The sequence below is a fragment of the Anopheles merus genome, chromosome 2L, assembly GCF_017562075.2.
Source record: "Anopheles merus strain MAF chromosome 2L, AmerM5.1, whole genome shotgun sequence".
Lineage (NCBI taxonomy): Eukaryota > Metazoa > Arthropoda > Insecta > Diptera > Culicidae > Anopheles > Anopheles merus.
In genome coordinates this window covers 32,225,674-32,243,861 of record NC_054083.1, presented here as the reverse complement: position 1 = coordinate 32,243,861, position 18,188 = coordinate 32,225,674, and the positions used below count along the sequence as shown (strand labels likewise).

Here is an 18,188-nt window from a genome sequence, read left to right as displayed (position 1 = left end):
AGAGAGAAAAAAAACTCATCAAGCTTACCAAAAAGAAATAATTACAACAGCTCATCCACCTTGAAACAATCGAAAGAAAGAGTCTCAGCATCGGCAAAACAAAGGGTAAAAAAATGTGCAAATTGGTAAATCCATTAACGAAAGTATATCATGCAAACACAGCGCGGGAAAGAAGAGCGCAAAACCGACATAGTCACACTCACCACCGACACCTTCGGCAACCCAAAATAAAGAAAGAAACCATCGCAACTGCTTCCGCTCGGTCACACGAGCTTCTTAAGCTGGAGCGGCAAATTCGACGATCGCCATTGCATAATGATAGCGCGGTGGCGGTGGTGGCGACCCTCTGAATTGAGGCAGATCACGTTCACAGCATGGCCGGAGAGTGAGTAGAAGACAAAACAACGCTAACAAACAACCACCTTGAGAGTTGAGGCCCTACATTTCTTCACCCTTACGGCGTGAATCTGGCGGACAATGGGGAGGCTGATGATAACGGAAAAAGCTCCAACTCTCCCCTTTTGCGCTTGGCACGGCTTACCGATCGTATGACATTCGGGGTGTGTGTGTGTCTTTGTGCGTTCCCTTTCGTTCGGCTGTTCGATCTTGGTGGCTACTCCCCCACCACCCAAAATCCTCGCACCGAGAGTGATATCGCCCAGACAGCGAACCAGACAAAGGAGACACGGCCGAAATAATATGTATAACTTCTTCGCGATCGCGGATCACGAGGGTTCGTCGCCATCGGTCGGATCAGTTGACCGGTTGACGGCCCGTAACTTGGACGCGTATTTCGACGCAGCAGTGTAAGCACACCGTCAGCAACAAATAGTTTGCTTTGCATGCCAGGGTTGGCCCTTTCTGCTTTCTGCGAGGCACAGTCAGCAATAAAGCGGCAGTTGTACTGAAAGTGGATCATAAAATTAAAGCATTTGAGGGTGGCCGAAATTCCATCGTCGGATTTTGGTGCTTTATCGTTAACTCATTTAATTGTGTGTGTGTGTGTGTGTGTGTTTATGTATGGGTGTTTGTGGTTATCGTTGAGTGTTTTTCTTTTTGGGAAAGTTTGGAAAATTGGCACCAAATTACATCGTACACACCCACCGTTTGTGAAGTTGTTTTGCTCTTGTTGATAGTGTTGAATATTGATCTCTTCCCTCTCTCTCTCTCTCTGCTTTTCTCTCATTCCATCAACTCACCCTTTGTTTGGGGTGGGTGGGTGTGATTGTGCAATATTGTGGTGTGCAGCTACCAGCTTCTCCTCCATCCCTATACCAAGCCAGTCCGCAGTGAGTGAAGACGTGTCAACGAGTTATGTGAACTGACCGTATGTGTTGAGCTATTTTTCGGTCAAATAACGTCCGCAAACAGCAGCGGGTGAAAATTGATTCCCCTTTATTTGTGACTGAAGATTTTGATAGTGCTCTTGTGCGTCACCAGGCCGGACAGTGTTGTGTGTGAATCCGAAAGCAACCAATTGCCGCGAAAACATGGATAAGAAGGAAGTGGTGCTTGTTACAGGTATGTAGTGATCCTGATAGTGTCTTGCGATTGATGCATTGTTTGTGTATCTCTGCTGCTCAGCGATCGTTTGGTTTAAAATAAGCTCTACTCTTATGCAATCAACTGTCCGTTTTAAGCGACTGCTTAAAACGAATGATTAATGACCTGCTCGATACGATCGATTGCTCGCCTCTTATGCTCTTTTCGTAGATCAAACAACGTACCTCTCGGAATGAGCAGAAAACACATCCAAAATCACTTGTGACCCTGTCACAATATCAATTCACAAGCCCTCAGTCAATCGTTTCTCGTAACAAATTCACCATCATCAGCAGCCCGCCCTAAAAGTTTGACCTTGCGAAGCTTTTACGCTGAACAGAAAGCGAATTAATTGTGATCGCTTTGTTGCTGTTGTCTGCGCGACACGACGTCCACAAAGGGCGAAAAGGGTTTTTTTTCGTGTGTGTAATATTGCATGACGAAAGATTGGACCGATTGCTGGAGCGTAAGAAATTACGGACGGGTAGAAAAATGGTTACATCTCACATAATCCGTCCAGAGTTCACTATCACCTGCTGGTGCGGGTTAGTGGGAGATATGGACCAAATTTTCACAACTAAACAGTCTCACCATCATCATTCGCTCTTTCGCTTTTTTTCTTGCCTAAAATGTTTGCCATTACCGTACAATGGCCAACAAAAGTCCATGTTGGATCAACCCCATTCGGGCAAACACGTGGCTCAGACGCAACGCATTTTTCTGAATGTCGATTCCTGCTTCCGCCCAACTAGCGTTGCGGCTGGTTAATGCATACAAGATACGCGTTTTAGGCTTTTCGTTGTCTGTTTTGTGTTTTTTAAATTTGACTTTCGCTCACCGCCGGTTTCTTCTCCCCGTGCTGGTCAGTCGATGGTGTATTGGATACATTTCTTAATCGTGCGCTTCGTTTCACTTCTTATTTTATCCCCAAAAACTGATGACGATGGTGCCGAGCTTCGAGCAGGTTCGCCGTCTAAAACAACCTTAGGACCAGCTCGCTAGCTGTTGGACGCTACGTTTCTTTCCGCTGGTGAAACGCTGTTACTAAATCAACACCACCAAAGCCGAGATGAAGCGTTCGAGACGAACGTTTACGAAACATGCACACACATACACACACATACACGCTGAGCAGTGTTCGGGTTGATTTTAATTTTATCTCATATATTTTGGTTGGCATTTGGTGGGCTCGAATCGGCTCTAAGCTCGCCAATAACGCCTTCGTTCGTTCATTCGACCATATACGAAAAGTCACCTTTTGCGTTGCGTAAAATGATATTGCCTATGCAATGGGGGGTGTTTTGCAACACGATGGAATGGTTGCTGAATGTCAGCGGAAGGAAAGATTTGCACACCATCAGCTAGCAGACAGAGTTGTTCACAAAAGCGAATATTAATAAGCAGTGTGTGTGTTAGTGAGGATCGTACGCTACTCAAAAAGTCAGTATATGTTTGTCATCATTTCTACAGCAAAATTACGGTTTTTAAGATCTAAATAGGTTTACTAAATTTAGTTCTTTTCCAAACTAGTCTAGGTTTAGGTTTTATTGACTATCTCTAACGAAATAGAATGAAGCTCGCACTTTTCTTCGGGACCATGCGTTTTGTTGCATAATAAAATTTCCGACATTTGAACTAGTTTTGATGATGAAAGTTGATCGTTTAGTTTGGAGTTTTGAGCATACAAGCGAGATCAAGTTGAATTGGAATTGAGCGTTAGTTTGACGTCGGTGTCTGTTTTATAACATTTTAAAATAAATTTTAAAACAGTCTTAAATTGCTTACAGCGTTGGTACGAAATTAAGTCACCTGAGTATTCTGATTGTTAAACAATTTTGAAATGTATGTATATATCTGTATTATTAATAGATATTTTTATATATCTTATAATGTTCATCCTTGATGCACATCGCTCATACTACTCTCTCTATTGTGTGGTAGTGTTAGTGTGTTCTTTAACTGCTAAGACATAGCGACATCTTCAGTGATCAGCAATGCCCTTTTTGGTAGCTGAAACCATTCTGGAATTTTTTAAGCTGGTTTACTGAGGGCCTGTCCTATACCGCTTCCCAGCTGGTTGATTCAGAACAGGTTTTGGTACAGCTGAGTCCGCGCATTTAAAGTTGCTTTATTTACGGCTAGCTGGGTGTCTTTGTGAACCGTTGCTTATCGTGTTAATCTGAAATCTCAACCTCCTTAAGATGGTTCTCTTCTTAAGTTCAACGGTGTAGTGACTTGTGTATGTGTAGTGACTTGTTTGCTGAGCGAATGCGTTCGGCATAAGCGTACTGAAAAGAACAAATTATTTGTAAAGAGTAAAGAGTGGTTAAACTAATTGTGCTAAAACAAAACGGTCTTATATTTTTTATGACCTAAAATATAAATATGAATAATATTGAATACTTTTGAAAATAAAAGATCTAAACATATTCTAAACATAAATGTTCAGCGCCTGGTAAACCATTTTTATGATGAAATCTGTAGCATTAAGCTCTCCACGAATGCACGTAAAGTTGTGAATCATTTTGACATGTTTTTGTATTGTACAGTTTTGCCCTAATTGTATAGTAACATCGACATGGTTGCTTTTTGTTATACCTTTGATTTACACAAATTTTACACATCGTTATCGATGAACCCCATGCGCGTTGCCTGCTCAAGGTTCATTAAAGGTGACGACGCAAACGACGTTGATTCTGAGATGACGATTGGATTGGAGCATCAAAACAGATAGGCATCGAATGTCATACTAACGCATCGACTTCGTCGGTAGTTATATTTCTTGAAGCGCTCTGAAAAAGGAAAACATAAAATAAAACAAAATTTCATGCAGCAACACAAAATTTCTTGGATAAAGCAACACGTACACACGTGCCTTTACTCTAGCACGGTTATTTTACTTACAACTTTTACAAACCATTTTGCAACAGTAATCTTTTAACCCGGCTCAAACCCTGCGCTCCGTCCAGCGCAACAACACTTTACCGTAAAAGAATGTTAATCATTTTTCATCGTTAGTGACACGACAAACCATTCATGCACACACCCTGCACCAGGTTATTGATGAATGGATGGTGCCGGAAATGAATGCGAAGCGTGATGGAAAAAGAATAAGGTAGAAAAGCAAGTGGCAGATGTTGAACAAAAACAAAAATTAAAAAAAAAATGATCCCAAAAATTTATCCCATACCTTCGACAGAAAGGCGTACTGCTGACAGAGTTTGAATTAAATTGCTAAAAATTCGCCGAGTTGTGGTATGATTTTCAACAATCTATAAATCTTTACCGCTACAGTTTCCATGTATGTGTGTGTATGTGGGTGAGTTTTTATGTGTACCTATATCGCCTTCTTCCCCGTTACAAGGGCGCACATTACGCCGTTGTCATCGTAAAGAATGCCATCACGATGAAACATTTAACACCTTTCGTAGCAACAGTAGTAGAAAGGGGAGTCCGTCGATGTCGAACAAATCTGATAAGTCGAAAACGTGACTGGGTGGAAATTTAATAACGAAATTCCTAATTTTTCACTCCGACCTCCCGGTTGGGGCCCGATGCGTATATGGGACTTTTGCACGGGCTGTGCGTGACGTAGAACGTGTGCACACGTGTAGATTTTTCTCGCTGCTGCCTCTAGTAGGTAACGTTCATTACTCACGCTTGCTTACAGGCGGGCGGGCAGCCGCACACGCGGTGAAGAATATGTTTTAGCCAGATCCGTTTTTCACCATCCCGGGCGGTATGGTGACTGGCTGGAGATTGTTTGAGACAGATAAATAGAGAGATTCAGGGGAAAAAGCTCTATCTGGGTCGTAAGAAAAGTTGTTCATTTTTGCCACGGGTTTGTGCACCGGGCCGTAAAGTAACGCCGTTTGTCTGCAAACACGTGGCACGTGTTCGTCTCACTCGCTCTCTCTCTCTTTTCTCTCAAGAGAAAACACAAAAAATGAACCGAAAAACGAAAGCTTACTGTCGCTGATTTTGTTTAATTTCTGCTTTCATCCCGGGCCGGGTACCGGGGGCTGCTATTTTTAGGTGTGAGTGTGCCATGGATTGACTCTGACCGTGTGGTTGGGAAACCGGTGTCGCACCGAAACCTCACACCGGTTTTGCTTAAATTCAATATATTCCAGTGAAAATCCGGAATCGGGGAAAGATAAACAGTGGCCACCGCCGTTTCGACTTCCGTTTGCCATTTTTGGTTGGAGCTTCATTTCGTGCAACGAACATTGTTGTTGTTGTTGTTTCGCGCGAATGTACGCGCAAACGATTCGAGGGAAAGTGGAAAATCGACCGGCCTGGCAGATGATAGAATTTGCATTTTTCTCGCACTCCTACCACTCCTAGTTTGGCTGGCTGGAGACGATGATATTGAGTTGAGGCCGGTACAGGTTGGTTTGCGCCTCCCAATATCGATCAGTTTGGTTTTGAGCGGTGAAAGAAAAATAAAGTTTCGAGCGGGCAGGGATTAAGCGCGTTTGTCATCACGCTGTTAATCGTCTTTTGCCAGTCAGTTGATTGAAATGGTGAGCAGTTGTGGAGCAGTGTTGCGTTCGACGTTAGTGGTCCATCCTAAATAGATTGTTTCATTTGACGTACCACGGTACGACCATTTTTCAAACCTTTGACATTGAGCGTAATTTTGCTGGCTCGGTAAGCTCCAGTTGATAAATGAACAGCATGTGACATAAATCAGAGGGACTTGTTTTATAACTAATGATGTTCTTAGCTTCGTTATCTGGACAAAAATAGTGCAGAACGAACCATTGGAAGAATTTTTTATACATTACTTTAGATGCCTATCGTAACTTTATAATAAACTACTGTTATTTTAAACTTCAAATTTGCATTGTAGGTTTAGATTTGTACTCCTATTTTAATAAAGTTTCTACAACACATGCACCAAGCACGTAACAAGTCCTATAATTGGCATTTATGTTATAAAACAGAATACATGGTATACAACTTAACTGTTCGTATAAAATTAGACAAAAAATGTCTCTCTTTTCTTACAAATAAATGGATGTTTTTAGTAAATTTTGTTAAATTTTGCTTTGATTCAATTTAATTTAATTTAATGAATTTCGTAGAATGATTTCCACCCGGTCATACCAGCTTCCAAAGATTTATTAGTAGAGAGCAGGAACCTTGGTAAGCAGGGACAATTTTAATGGGAATCAACTTCATTTGGCCTTGTTGGTGGTGGCACGTTTATGGCTTGTCCCGGGTCAAATCTGTAACATAAAACAGTCTAATGGCATTTCCAATACTTCAAACTATTTTGTTGAACATGAGCATTCTTCGATTACAATGTGGAATTATACAATTATGTAGTATTCATTCTACGGATTTGAGTAGTTGTTGGAAAGATTGCCCAACAACGTGAGATTATTTTAGGGTGGATCTCTTTAAGAACTTTGAATGGTAGATTATCCCTTTAATTCTGGTAAATCATTTCTGAAACAGGTCACAAGACCTTTAGCAGGGTTCTTCTTCTTCTTAATTGGCACAACAACCGTTGTCGGTCAAGGCCTGCCTGTACCCACTAGTGAAGTGAGCTTGGCTTTCAGTGACTTATTGTTACCATAGCAGGATCCTACGTATGGGGGCACGGTCTATTTGGGGGTTGAACCCATGACGGACATGTCGTTAAGTCGTACGAGTTGACGACTGTACCACCGGACCGGCCCTACCTTTAGCAAGCATTGGCTGTTTAATATAAATACATGTAAGCTTTATGTGCTAATAGCATCGCGCATTGATCCTGGTCATTTCCGATCCTCCTGACAAAGTGCACTTGATTACGTTAACACAATCTGTTAAGAATTATTGAATTATAATCTAGAGCGGTTAAGAATTCACCCTTAGGAACTAGTCGCAGAAGAAAAACCAAGAATTGAACAATTCAACCAAACAGTTCAAAACCTAAGCGACATGCAGCAACTGTTCAGCTCGGTCTGCTTCAAAGCTCTTTGGCTAGTTTTCATCCTGTCGCACTTTACTTAAACTTGATTTATATTATAAACCTTCTGACAACCTTCCCATATCCCGTGGCAATGGCTAGCATAGGAATAAATCGCACCATCGTTTCTCGCCATCTACCCGACTCGGGCGGAAAAACAATACCGACTCCCATTCCACCACTATCGTGCGTGTGACGAGCGAAATTAGCATATCAATTCCCGTGTGCCCACGAGTGCTGCTGGCAGCAAGTACAGTTCAGCAGACAGTTTCTCATTTTCTACTGTCACTGCTGGCACTCCGCTTCACAGCAGGACAAGTCAAGGATTAAAGATCGACACTCGTGCACGCTTTCCCCCATTGACTCGCTACGCGCTCCGTCCCAAGCGTCCGCTTTGAGAAACACTTCAACCTCCCTGCCCCACGGAGCGGTAGAATCACAGTAGCTTTGTACCCGCCCGTAGCTGGTGGTTGATTTGAGTTGATAGATTTCCGGCGTTCGCAAGAGGAATGGTTTCGAAAATGGTTTCCACCGCGTATCTGCAGAGCAGCATGAGGCAAAACGGGAACGTTTGCCGAACCAGCCAGTAAGTGTGTAGGCTTTGGTAGCACGCACGGGCAAACGAAACACGGTACGAAACGGTTCGGAAATCGGACCCGGCACAGGGACCGTCGCAAGCGCACTCCAGGCAGCACCGGTGAGCGGTTTATTTAAAATTCAAAATATGTGTAAATACAAAATCAAAACGATGATGATGATTCTATCAACATAATGAATCTGTAATATTGGCGACGCGCCCGATGGCACGACGACTACGGATAGGACGAGCCGGAACGGATGGGCTCTTTCCTTCCGATTTCCAAACCGGTTCCACATTCCCCTTTCTCGGAGGAAAAGTGAACGCATTTTCACTACGCTTTAGCGCTTGTGTTTGTGTACTTTGCCGGTTTGATGCGCCTCCGTAAATCTCGCTCGCTGGCAGAAGTAGTCGAGCTTTGGCCCCTCCACGTTTACCAACGCACTCCCAACATTTTCCACCCTATCCCGGCTCCTCTGGTGATCGTGGTGGTGGTGGTACAAGGGTAAGACTGCTTCCACTGAACTGGTGCGCTGGTGTTTACTTTCACAGATAAACTGATGCTGTTGCTGTTGTGCTGCTGTCGGAAGCGACTCTATCGATGGCGAAGTTGGGAAAACTGTTTGCCGGTGGGGACATTGGGAGCAGCGTGTGGCAACGTTCCCTCTTCGAGCGGGAAAAGTTAGGCGGGAATAAAATCGGATTCGTCACACCCGTGTGCTGTCTGGCTGTCCTGTTTCGCCCGGGCCCATTATTGGTTTAAGCTTCGGCGCATCGGTGCCGGGTTTTGGGAAGGGCACGAATTGGTCCAATGCACTTTAGCCTGCACTGAAAATTCGGGGTTTTGGCCAGTTTGTTTGCCCAACATTTAATACACACATTTATTAGCAGCGTCGTGTCAATTTATTGATATGCAATTGGAGGGTATTTACGTGCTGCGGTGGGTGAGTGCGTCAAGCGGTACGTACTGCTCAATTAAGGAGCGTTTCTGTTGCGCTGGGTCAATTGAAACGTGAAAGGGTGTGAAGAAAAAAAGGGGGCGTGAAAGGGTGGCTGTAAAGATAATAAGGAATGATAAATAAGCCGGCTTTTTGTAACTGTTTCAATTTTAGACGGTTTTGGTTCGAAGGTTTGGAGGTTTTATAGGTAATATTTGGACTCTTCCGGAGTTCAGGTATACACGAAGTTGGTAGTTTAATTTGTATATTCTGATTGATCTATTTTTAAAAAATGAAGTTTAATTATTTGACAGAAATAGTCATTAGCATTACCATACATTTTCCATGGGTAGCTAACACATGTTTCGATATAAAATGTACATATTTTCGTAAGTCAAATGGTCAAAGCTCTAACTCTGAATTGGACCATGAACAAGTAAACTCAAGTATTTACTACAACAAAACACGAACGAACACGATACGAACAAAAGTAACGATAGAATAATATTACCCATTTATTGGCATCATACGTTTCCGGCCAGTATGTTGTACAAACAGGCTGGTCCTCAGGTTAGATTGTTGAACGCCAGAAACAGCTCTGGAAGCTTGGAGCCCGTCCAGCTGCAGAAATCGACCACCTTTAAATGGTTGTGAGCTAGCTGGAGGCTCTGCATTTGCGGGTTGGTGAGTTGACCGGTAAGGTTCTCAATTTCGTTTGAATTCAAATGTAACAGTATCAGCTTTGTGAAGGGTGAAAATATGTCTAAATTTATGTGCCTCAGGCGGTTTCGATTGAGGTAAATCTATTCCAGGCCACTATTGCTGCACTCTGTTTCAGCGGTCGGTCCGGCTAGGTGAGCCAATATGCCATAACACACATCTACACGCACTAGCTTCTCGAGGGTGCAAAACATGCTGAAATCAATGCTGACGATAGCCGTTGCAAGAAACTCAACACGCTCCAGGCTGGGCAAGTGGCGCAGCGTCGCCGGAATTAGGTTTAGTGGACTGCGTTCTACTTTAAGCTGCTTTACGTAGGTATTCGTTGCACAGCAAAACCAAATGACGGATGAGTTTAGAACGTTGAGACGGGTTATGCGACATGCTTCTGATACTGAAATCCACTTAAGCATGTGAGATTCTGTGATTGTAATTTCACTAAACCACTTTGACATTTCCTGGCAAATCTGGTTACCCATTTCGGGTATGGTGAGATTGTCTAGGGAAATGATTTTTGTATCCGTGGGCTTATACTTCAGCATGGAAAAGCCTTCCTCTGATGGATTCCAGTCGGTCAGTACACACCAATTGTTGCTGCAATTGAACGTGGAGCTTAAGGCACGTTCCATTATAATGGCCAACAGAGTGCTGCTGTAATGACATAGAAATGTGCATAATATGACATTATTTTGTTTTATTTTTTAAATGAATACCTTAATTTCACAATGTTTGGCATCATTTTGCAGCACCCAGCAGACGATATCGCTTGTTGTGTTAAGCTATACTGAGTTGGTCACCGCCATGTCGACTGTATATAATCCTCCATTTGACAATAAAAGCATCTACTTTCGATGGAAGTGGATGTAAAGGAGAAAACAGCAAGAGCTGCTAATGGGAATGCTAAATTATTTTCATAGAACTATTCAATGACTAATATTTTTATTTTTATAGAATCATTATAAAAATTTTGGATTCGTAGCATAGTTATTTGACAATTTTACTATGGAGGGATATTACGTATCCAACCAGCTTACTTATATAAAGGTTGACATAATACGGCTCTAAAGAATTAACTAAAATAGTTTTGAATAAACGAATGTGATCAATCGTTGTTTAAATCATGAAAAGAGCAAATTACCTGTTAAAATTACGACTTACTCACTAATTTAAGTTACAGTAATTCCGTTTAGAGCTACCCACAAAAACACAGAACCTTTGATTTTGATGAAACTGTCCCAAATTGGTTTACTGTTTGATGCAATGGATTGATGGACGGAACTGTGCGCGTGTGGCACATTATATTTTAGAACACAATACAACATCCTGAAACCTCACAATTCTAATTGAATTCTGTATGGAACCGTGGTGGTGGATTATGTCGATTTTGATGTTTTATTTTTCATTGCTCACATTACTTCCCACCTTTCCCAGTGGCAACACCGTGCTAGCAAAACCGGAGTTTCATTTTAATTCGCGCAAATTCAGCGCAACTGTATCCAACTGTACACGGTAGAGTGGAATAAAACCGAGAAAAAGGAAGAGAGAAAAAAAAACACATCTCACCCTTGCACGATTGAACGAGGGCTCGTTTGCGTCATGCTGGTAGAGCTGGTCGGCGGTGCATTAACTAGGGATTTGATTTATTTGATTGCGTGGTGGATCGGTAATTCTTGGTCGGTGTTTTTTTCTCCTTTCCGGCGAATTTGTGGTTAGATGTGATTGATGTAAAAAATTCTACATCTTCCGTGCTACATCTGTCGGATGCGCACAGGACAGAGTAAGGATACCGTACCGGTGTAGAGCAATCGTGTATCGTGGTGGATGATCCATGTAAAAGGGTTCGATGATCGTTTGATGGCGAATGATACGTGTGATTGGTACGATTTCTGGGAAAATCTTCTCGTACGAGGGATCGCAACATTTGCGAAAAATGATAAATGTCCTTATTTGTGGGTTTTCTTTGGCGATGCGTTATTAAATTGAAGTGTTAGAGAATACATATGCATGGTTGCACGATTACAGTACGAATAATATTGTAAAATCAATTGCAAGCGAAGTCAGGTATCTGTTATTGAAGCTCGATTTTCGTCTTTGAAATGTAGAAGTGTAAATTTGTATTGAATTAGTCAATAAAATACAATAATAATTTTAACCTTTACAAAGTCATCGCAGGCTGTATTACAGACTTTCGTGGACCATAGTTTAGAGACTCTTGCACTAAGGTACAGGTTTGAAAGTTCAAGTGTGTAAATCGCAGATAGTCAGCTTTTGGTATGTTTTGGACAAGGCTGTTTTGGCAAGGAACTTGTTGTAGTGACAAAACGCTGTTAAATCAAGTAATTGATGCTCGAAGCAGGCCTGTAAATTGAGGTAAATTGAAAGCCTGTATAGGCAGGCATGTCCGCGTAGGACGTTACGCCAAATAGAAGATGATGCTCCAAGATAACTAGTTTATTCAACAAGCTTATGTAGATGAATTGAAGATAAAGAAGCCTGGAGAGTATGTTTTAACGATTGCACTTCTAGAAAAACAGAAGCGCTAATGTTGCTGCCTGGAAGGCCGATCCGCGTGAACAATAAGGGTTTTGCGCTATTTTAGAAGTAAAAATTAGCTACAAATAACCAGCCCCAGCCTGTGCTAGACAGATAAGAGAGGTCATCGCAATGCAAAAAATGTCTTCAGATTTAAATCAAAGGTAAAATAAATAATCTTTTTCAATCAACAAATGAGAATTCTTCTACAATCTCTGAGCTTCTTGTTGTTGTTTTGCTTTCCCTATAAGTTACTTCATATCTGATCGGATGTTTCCTCATCCCCAACACACCGAGCGAAGTTTATTGTCAAACTAAAATAAAAAAGAGAAGTTATACGACACACCGGCCGTCTCCTGCGTGTGAGTAACAAACAGTTTTGGGACATGTTGTTGTTGTTGTTGTTGGGGGTTAATTTTTTGCTTTCGTTTTCGGTTGTGCTATTGCATGATTTGCTGGCATGCCCGCCCGATGGGGTAGGAAGTCCGCACCATCAGCGCCATCGGCCGCCAAGCGGAAGCGGCACACTGCGTTACGTTAAAATTGTTTACCGACGGCAAACAACCTCCCAAAGCCACCATGGTACCACGCGTCGGCGTAGCCTCTCACCGCTTGTTGCCTAGACAAGCATTTCCCTGCAGTCAGCAGTTTAGTTTCATTCTGCTGCGCAACATCGTTGTCCGTGTTTTCGGGTGCGGGTGGAGGTTTATGATTGCGGGCGGCAGAAGAGTTCTCGTTTCCTCGACCCCATTTTGGGTGGGAGGGCGAAAGGGGAAAGATGGTGCATCCTTTCGATGGATTCCTTTCCCTTCCCCCCAGTCCGCACTATAAAGTAGAGTTTGCTGACCCCATTGGGGACGTATTTCGTTACGTATTGCGTTCTGTTTGTCTGTTTGTTTGGGACGATGGGGATGGGCTCGTGTTTAGAGGATGAGTGGATTATTTTTCACTACGGTACCCGGCCAAAAGGGGGTTGCGGAGGTGACGAGCCGTTCGTTGACAGTTGATTGCCGGTCAATGATTTTTAGGTGCCTAAATTTGGGCCATCGAGGCGTGGGTTGGAAGCGTGGCTGCCGGTCTGTTCCAATCAGCGATGAGAAGGTCTTGACAAGGTGATGCAGAAGATTACTTGCGAAGCAATGTAGCTTCGCCGTGATTGCTTGGAATGGCAATGGAAATGCTTTTGATTGCAATTTTAATTGCGCGCGTGTAGGTCCGATGGCCGTTCGAGTTAACAGCGAAAACAGACATTAAAAGCTGACATCGTACAACATTCTCGCATGACTTAAACACACTACTTAACGTCCTCTTACATTGCTGCGGCATGTCTTAATTCTCTCATTTCATGCTCACGGTTTCCTTTGCAGGCGGTTCCGGATTCTATGGACAGCACTTGATCAGGGTGCTGCAGGAGCGGGACAGCAAGGTTGGCGAAATACGAGTGCTCGACCTTAACCCTTACGAGAATCGGCTCGGTACGTAGTGATTGCCCTCTGTACCCTATCATCTGCCGCGTTATGCTCTCGCCCCGTTAAGCTTATCTGTTTACCTCTTTCTTACCATTGCAACGCAAGGTCACACCGAGAGCAAGAAAGTTGTCTCGTACGTCGGCGACATCTGCGACGCGAAAGCGATCGAGCACGCATTCGAAGGCGTCGACTGCGTGTTTCATCTGGCCGCGTACATGAACTTCGACTTTCCGCCGAACTATGGCGAGCTGCAGCGCGTCAACGTGGACGGGACGGTGCGGGTGATCGAACTGTGCCGCCGGTACAGCGTGCCCAGGCTCGTCTTTGCTAGCGACTGTCTCATCCACATGACACCGTACCTGGGGAAGGCCAACTTTACCATCATCTGCAACCAGACGGAACCGAAGACGAAGGTCCCGGCGAAGGAGAGCGACTTCCAGATACCGGGCTACGCGTCCTCCAAGTGGCGGGCGGAGTGTCTTGCAATTGAGGCGAACGACACCGACCTGGCGAATGGTGGTAAGTGTTTGGACGGGGGAAGGGGGCAGAGTCAGAGAGAGAAAAGGGTGGTCCTAAAGGGTGGGGGGAAGGTTAATGTGAGGTTAATTTGCGATTGAACGAGATGCTTGGGATGCCTTTCACTCTTTCTTTCTTGCAATGCACCTGCGCTGGTAGGAATTGGAATTTATGTGCAATAAGGTGCGATCTTTATGAAGAGAAAAACAACACTTCAAAATAGTACATGAGCCTTGGCATTCTTAGAGGCTTAAAAAAAGTTGATACAAAGTAAGAAACAGAACTGGCCATAACAAGCAACATTTAATGAGTCTTAATTGTAAAGACTCAACTATAAGTTCAGAAGATACTAATATTTCACATTATTTTCCTGAGCCATAAGGAACAAAGATAATGAGGACATTTCGAATTAATGTCAGATCCAAGACCATTTATGTATCGATGATTATTGCAAACTATTCGTAAGGTTTAGTACATTTAATGCTCACACTCACAAGTTGGGCGTGTATGGTGTAGGTCAGGGATGAGCAAACGTTAAGGTAGGGCAGAAAGCGTGAGGCCTCTGTGTAAGTTTATAATACAGAGTAGGATTGAAGGAATTACATAGCCTTTGATTCTGATTCTGATTATTCCTTATTTATAAAATTTAGAATTCGTAAAATGGTGTATTATTAAGCTATTTCTATAGTCATCGAAGAACTTTTAAACGGAGCGCATTGAATTAATGTATCACCTATAGCAGGACTTGCGTACGAAGATTCGATCTAGTTTAAACGAGTATTGAGTCCCACAGAGGTAGTTCTTAGGCTACCAACTATTCAATCAGATTCAATTGGGTGGGGCTTTTCTGAAGACTGATTGTTGAAAAAATTGTATTAAAAAACTTGTCGATATCTCCTGTCTCATAAATCTCTACACAAACCTGTCAAACAATTTAGACACAACCTTCAATCTGACATCCAGACTTCTAGTGAAGTTTAACGTACCTGCAATGCAAAAAAGAACAACATCTCCTAATCCTCACAGCAACCTTACTAATGACCATACCATGTGTGTGTGTGCGTTGTTGTTTTTTCTCCCCCTTTTCCCTCTTGTAGAGAAGCTGAAAACCATCGCCATCCGGCCGCCGGTAATGTTTGGCGAGTGCGACGAGCGGTTCGTACCGTCCATCACCAAGGTAGCGCTCAAGTTCGGCGGCAGCATCCCAAAGCTGGCCGGCCCCGGCGGCAAGCAGCAGATTATCTACGCCGGCAACGCGGCCTGGTGTCTGGTGCGCGCGAAGGACGCACTGGTCGAGAACGCGAAAAATATCGCCGGCTATCCGGTGTTTGTGACGGACGAGTCCGGCATCGAGGATACGACCCGCTTCTGCCAGCGCATTTCGCGCGCGAACGATACGCTCAAGCTGCGCCCCTCCAGCTACCAGATACCGCTGTTCCTGTCCTACTTCCTAGCCTTTCTGCTCGAGCTGATCGTGAAGGCGCTGCACCCGTTCACGCAAATCCGGCTGCCCGTTTCGCCGTGCGGTATGCTCTCCTACATGTCCTCGATTATGCTGTTCAATCGGATCCGGGCCTCGATCTACCTGGACTACGAGCCCATCTACAGCGAGGAGAAAGCCGTCACGAACAGTGCGCTGTGGTATGAGCGCTGGTATCAGGACTACTGTGAAGCCCAAGGGCTGAAGAAGCTGAAGGTGAAGTGAAACCCCGAGGGGAAAAAAGAACACGTAAAGTTGGAGGAGAAAACAAACACAAACAACCAAGTGGTTTAGCATACACCCTACATCCAAAATAGCACTGCCTAGTATTCCCCGAAGCTTGATTTCGGGAGTCCGACGAGTGCGATACGCAAATCGCTCGTTAATAGATCCCCCATACAGTATTCGTAGCTATTTTCTATACTCACTGTTAGCGATGCTTTTTTACTGCTTAAGGACTGAAATCCATCGGTGCTAAGAATCACGGGACACTGTGCCCCAGCACATCTCACATCTTCGGATGCCTCCGGCTCCCAAAACTCGACTTCTTGGAAGCTATCTAATGAAGCCAAGGCTTTCAGGGGCGTCTTTTGCAAAACCATTTAATTAAAATTAACTTCACGATTATTAGGCCGCCTGGTGGAGGGCGACGGATGGGGTGACGAACTGCCCAGCTTACACATACGCACCGCGTCGTTGTTCCTGTTTGTTGGCATTGCCGACAGCACGGGACATCCAGCCAGGGCTTTTGCACGGTGTGTACTCCTCACACTGCACAGACCGCTGAAATCGATCGGTAGAGAAATTAATTAAACTTGTTTTTCAGAAGCGAACGTGGGGTATTGCGTGGCGCTCTTTCTGCCCATCCATCCGGCTGGCTTGCCATCGGACTGCTTCAAACTGACGCGATACCGTTCAAAATCTAATTACCTTCTTCAATAATCACGATAATCTTTGACAATCGCACGGCAGCAGCGTGCGGCACAGTTTGTTTATGCTAATGTACATTTTATTTATTTTCACTTCACCCTCCTCTCTCTCTCTCCCTCTCTCTCTCTCTCTCTCTCTCTCTCTCTCTCTCTCTCTCTCTCTCTCTCACTCTCTCTTTCCTTCTCCCTGGAGTGATCGCCTGTAAGAAAGGATAGAATGCTAAAATTACAGTTTTTGTTGTTAAATTTTTCGGCTTTGCAAAGCACGCCCTCTGCTTTGGTCATAAATTCCTCTCTCGACAGGGTTAGAGGCCTTTTTTCGCTCCTTTAAGCCCTCAGAAATGTAACATTCCGTACCCTATTAGGTAGGTAGGTTAAGGGGTTTAGTTAGATGTTAATTATGACTAGATACTTGGCCGGTACGCCGTAAGGTCCGGTTCAGTTCAGTGTAAAGAGCAAGATTACGCAAGATGAAAGCAATACAATAAAGATTGGTCTGGTATTTGTGGTTTGTTGGTTTTAATTGAAATAAAGACCGAAAAATAGCACTTGAAAAGCACACCAACATTCAGCGCAAGAGCTGATTTTCCTATAATTACATCAATGATAAATTTAATTTCCCAAAATTCATTACAAGAAATAACAAGAAGCTGGTTTGCAAAAGGCTTTCCAGTTAAATGAAACGGTTCGGCGCTGTTTTTGTTATTGCACAGCGATTTATTTAGTGAGATGATGAGTTCCGTTCTCCAGCGCTCCCCTGGAATGGAACTGCCATTCGTGCTCAAGCCGGAGGCTGGATGTTCCCCTTCCATCCAGTAGCAGTAGCTGAGACAGCAAAGATTACGAGCGGGAATTAAAATTTCCAGCACCAAATCGTGCTCTAAATAGATGAAGCAATAATAGATCCGGCCCTTCGTTTTCCGCCGCGTATTTGCGCTCCCGCACCCGCACCGCCAAACAGCCGAGAACGAAAGGACGGACTTACTACTGGCACTGCGGCTGCCTGTGGAGGAAATTCTCGGGCCAGAACGGGTCGGAACAGAAGAAGCGAGGGAAAATAATCAACGTAGCTGAAAAGCAATAAATCTTTCCACCTTTCCCCACGGTACCAGCAGCGGTGAAAGATGGGGAGGGGGGGGGGAGATGCCTAGTCCTTGAGGCAACGGCGCCATTCGGAAGCCAATCGAACGAAGTAATCCTATCGCTCTCCTGGATCGTTGACGCTGAAAGCAACGTGTGTTGTCGCTGGGTGCTGCTGGTTGAGCGAGAAAAAGCGAAACAATCGGAAGAAACGTGGTAGCGAGATGCGGGGTGGGGGAAGGGAGGGTGGGGGACTGAAGAAAAAGAAATGCCAAACTGTCTTGCAGGAGAAGATTTTCTAGCGCCGCTTACCGGATTGGAAATAAATATACGCTCGTAAATATTTAAGAAAAGATTGGCTGCGCGCAAGATAGCAGAGGGAGCAGAGGCACGGCTGCAGCTGGCAAGAAATCGACAAATTAAGATTTTCTCAGACGTCCGCG

At 44.0% G+C, this 18,188-nt stretch overlaps 1 protein-coding gene across 3 annotated transcripts; it reads left to right on the top strand.

Annotated features, from left to right (window-relative positions):
* Nucleotides 1-700: 700 nt before the first annotated feature.
* Nucleotides 701-17,167, top strand: LOC121593679 (3 beta-hydroxysteroid dehydrogenase/Delta 5-->4-isomerase). 3 transcript variants are annotated; one of them, XR_006004816.1, is made up of 6 exons: nucleotides 701-806; nucleotides 1,249-1,521; nucleotides 13,639-13,746; nucleotides 13,846-14,259; nucleotides 15,354-16,491; nucleotides 16,563-17,167. XR_006004816.1 is itself a non-coding variant. In XM_041916253.1 (5 exons), exons 2-5 carry the CDS (start codon nucleotides 1,491-1,493, stop codon nucleotides 15,959-15,961), a joined length of 1,161 nt encoding a protein of 386 aa, XP_041772187.1. In that variant the 5' UTR covers nucleotides 701-806; nucleotides 1,249-1,490; the 3' UTR covers nucleotides 15,962-17,167. The 3 variants fall into 3 exon arrangements, 2 of the variants coding, with proteins under 2 accessions (XP_041772187.1, XP_041772188.1); XM_041916253.1 differs by having other exon boundaries at nucleotides 15,354-17,167; XM_041916254.1 differs by having other exon boundaries at nucleotides 726-806; nucleotides 1,284-1,521; nucleotides 15,354-17,167.
* The last annotated feature ends 1,021 nt before the right edge of the window (nucleotides 17,168-18,188 follow it).

What these genes read in the sequence shown, in the direction of transcription:
- LOC121593679 (XM_041916253.1), top strand. Translation starts at nt 1,491, where the DNA reads ATGGATAAGAAGGAAGTGGTGCTTGTTACAG. An exon ending in GGAAGTGGTGCTTGTTACAG is followed by an intron (nt 1,522 to 13,638) that starts GTATGTAGTGAT and finishes TTTCCTTTGCAG; the next exon opens with GCGGTTCCGGATTCTATGGA. An exon ending in CCCTTACGAGAATCGGCTCG is followed by an intron (nt 13,747 to 13,845) that starts GTACGTAGTGAT and finishes TTGCAACGCAAG; the next exon opens with GTCACACCGAGAGCAAGAAA.